Genomic DNA, 2,222 nt, shown 5'->3' with positions numbered 1-2,222 from the left:
GTGCCTTCTGTTTTGCCTTCTCCTTGTGAAGCTTTGCCTATTTAACTGTTGGCCCTATTTTCAGTGATTTTAAATGTGTTTAGGAAGTAAACATTGTATGAAAAAATATCTTACAACTTGAGTTTTCTGATGGATATTGTTTTGTTTGATGAGCACCAACATAAATCCTGTCTGTATTTTCAAATTAAGTTTACAATCCAATATTGTATTCATTACTTGATTTGATATTTCATTTAGAAACTAGAAACGATGATGGATGATTTTTGCCACAAACTGAATGATCAGGTGACAATACCTCTGACAGCTTACATGAATCAGTTTCCCGATGTTCGGGTAAGTTGCCGGAAGGGTAGCACTAGTGTGTTTTCCAAAGATTGATAATCCATATTGTTTTTACTGTGTGTGTGTGTGTGTGTGTGGCGTTTTGTTGGTTTCCATCTTTTAAAGCAAATATCTCTGTCTTAAAAAATTAAAAGAATATATTGGTAAAAATCGGCTGTGCTTTTCAACATAGTTTATTAAAATCTTTGTAATTTCAATCAATTTGTCAACGTGATACATCAGCTGCCTTGAAGCTTCTGATTAAATATTTTCCATCGTAGTATTGCTAGTCCAGCTCAAACTGCACTAACTTCCAAAGAAAATTATAAAATATAATAAATAACGACTGATAATTTTTCTGTTAAGTTTGATTTAAGGCTCATTACACGGAATTTTAGCATCAAGAAATTTCCTAAGCCTTTTCTCTCTGAAATAGATAGATATTTTATTTTGGGATCTTTGAGCTCTGTTGGAACTCTTGTTGTGAATACTAGTAAGAAACACTCAAAGTTATTGTTAAGATTTACAAATCATTTGTCTTCGTGACAGCTAATTAAACATTCATAGACAAGTTTTGAAAACCTCCAAGAGAATCGAACATTTTACATACATTGACTTTTTTCTTTTTTTTTTTTAAGGCAAAAATTTCAAAGCGAGGAAGAAAGATGGTTGATTATGACAGCGCCAGACATCACTTAGAAACACTGTTAAATGTTGGCAAGAAGAGAGATGAGGTTAAAATTACAAAGGTGAGTCCTCAGCCTGAAGAAGGTTATATGTTGCATTGTACAAACGTACTTTGTTAAAAATATGTTAGCAGTTTTCCTTTTGTTTTTTATTTCGGTATATACAGTTGAAAATTGGCACGTCAAAACAATTCTGGATCTCTGGGAAGTTGTTAGATATAAGGAGATTGAGATAGTTGAGCTGGGACCTGTATCTTAGTTTTGATACAAAAGAAAATGTATTAAGTCCAGTAAATTTTAAAGGATTGATGAGAGTGAATTCTAACTTTGACATCATCTGTGTATTTAAGGCATCCACATTCAACAAACCGAATTTTGACTGTATTAGACTTATCTTTAAAACAAGAAATAGCAATTAAAGAAATGTTTAAAACAGGTTTACTTTATATTTATTGAAGCAACAACTATACAGACATGTTTATGTAAAATATTTAAAAAACGTTTTATTGATGTCAGCTTGCACGACCTTGTGAATGATAGTTATTTATATACCACAGTTAATTTAACTTGTACTTTGCTTCTTTGTATTTCTTACATTCAAATAATACTTCATTCCTTTAGTTTGCTGTTTAATTTTAAAAATGCTAAATGTTTAATTTACAGTATGCTAATTTTTTAGCATACATTACACCTGCTTAAAAGTATGTAAATTTGATGTTTAGTTCTGGTAAGTAAGTTTGAAAACTAGGTATTTGATTGAAGCTCATCAGTTCTGATGTCATTATAAAGTGTTTAATTTTCAGGCAAAGGAACAGTTAGATGAATCCAAATCATTATATGAATCTCTTAACAAGGAACTCCACGAAGAACTTCCAGCTTTGTATGACAGGTACGTTTTTAAATTCGATGACGAGGATCCCACTTTGAGACTAGTAATGCTTGGAGATGGCTTGAACGATGACAAAACCTTGTTGAAACGTTATGTTAAACTTATATTAAAGTTTTTCTTCATTACCCATTCAAGCCATCTCCAAGCATTACAGGTACATTTTTAAATTTGATTACGAGGAGCCCACTTTGAGACTAATAATGCTTGGAGACAGCTTGAATGGGTAATGAAGAAAAACTACCATGATGATGACAAAACCTTGTCGAAATGTTTTGTTAAACTTATATTAAAGTTTTTCTTCATTACCCATTCAAGCTGTCTCCAAG

The 2,222-nt window shown here is 31.6% G+C and overlaps 1 protein-coding gene across 1 annotated transcript in view; it reads left to right on the top strand.

Annotated features, from left to right (window-relative positions):
• Positions 1–237: 237 nt before the first annotated feature.
• LOC106465578 (amphiphysin-like) overlaps positions 238–2,222 on the top strand; it is a gene marked incomplete at its 5' end in the record, with an annotated part of 13,350 nt that continues 11,365 nt past the window's right edge. The window contains 3 exons of the mRNA XM_013925805.2: positions 238–333; positions 960–1,070; positions 1,811–1,896. Coding sequence (XP_013781259.1) covers positions 238–333; positions 960–1,070; positions 1,811–1,896 — 293 coding nt within the window. The remainder of the gene's footprint in view (positions 334–959; positions 1,071–1,810; positions 1,897–2,222) is intronic.

The sequence above is a fragment of the Limulus polyphemus genome, unplaced genomic scaffold (genome assembly GCF_000517525.1).
Source record: "Limulus polyphemus unplaced genomic scaffold, Limulus_polyphemus-2.1.2 Scaffold1989, whole genome shotgun sequence".
NCBI classification, from domain to species: domain Eukaryota; kingdom Metazoa; phylum Arthropoda; class Merostomata; order Xiphosura; family Limulidae; genus Limulus; species Limulus polyphemus.
The sequence above is the reverse complement of the archived record's forward strand: the minus strand, read 5'-3'. Positions and strand labels throughout refer to the sequence as shown.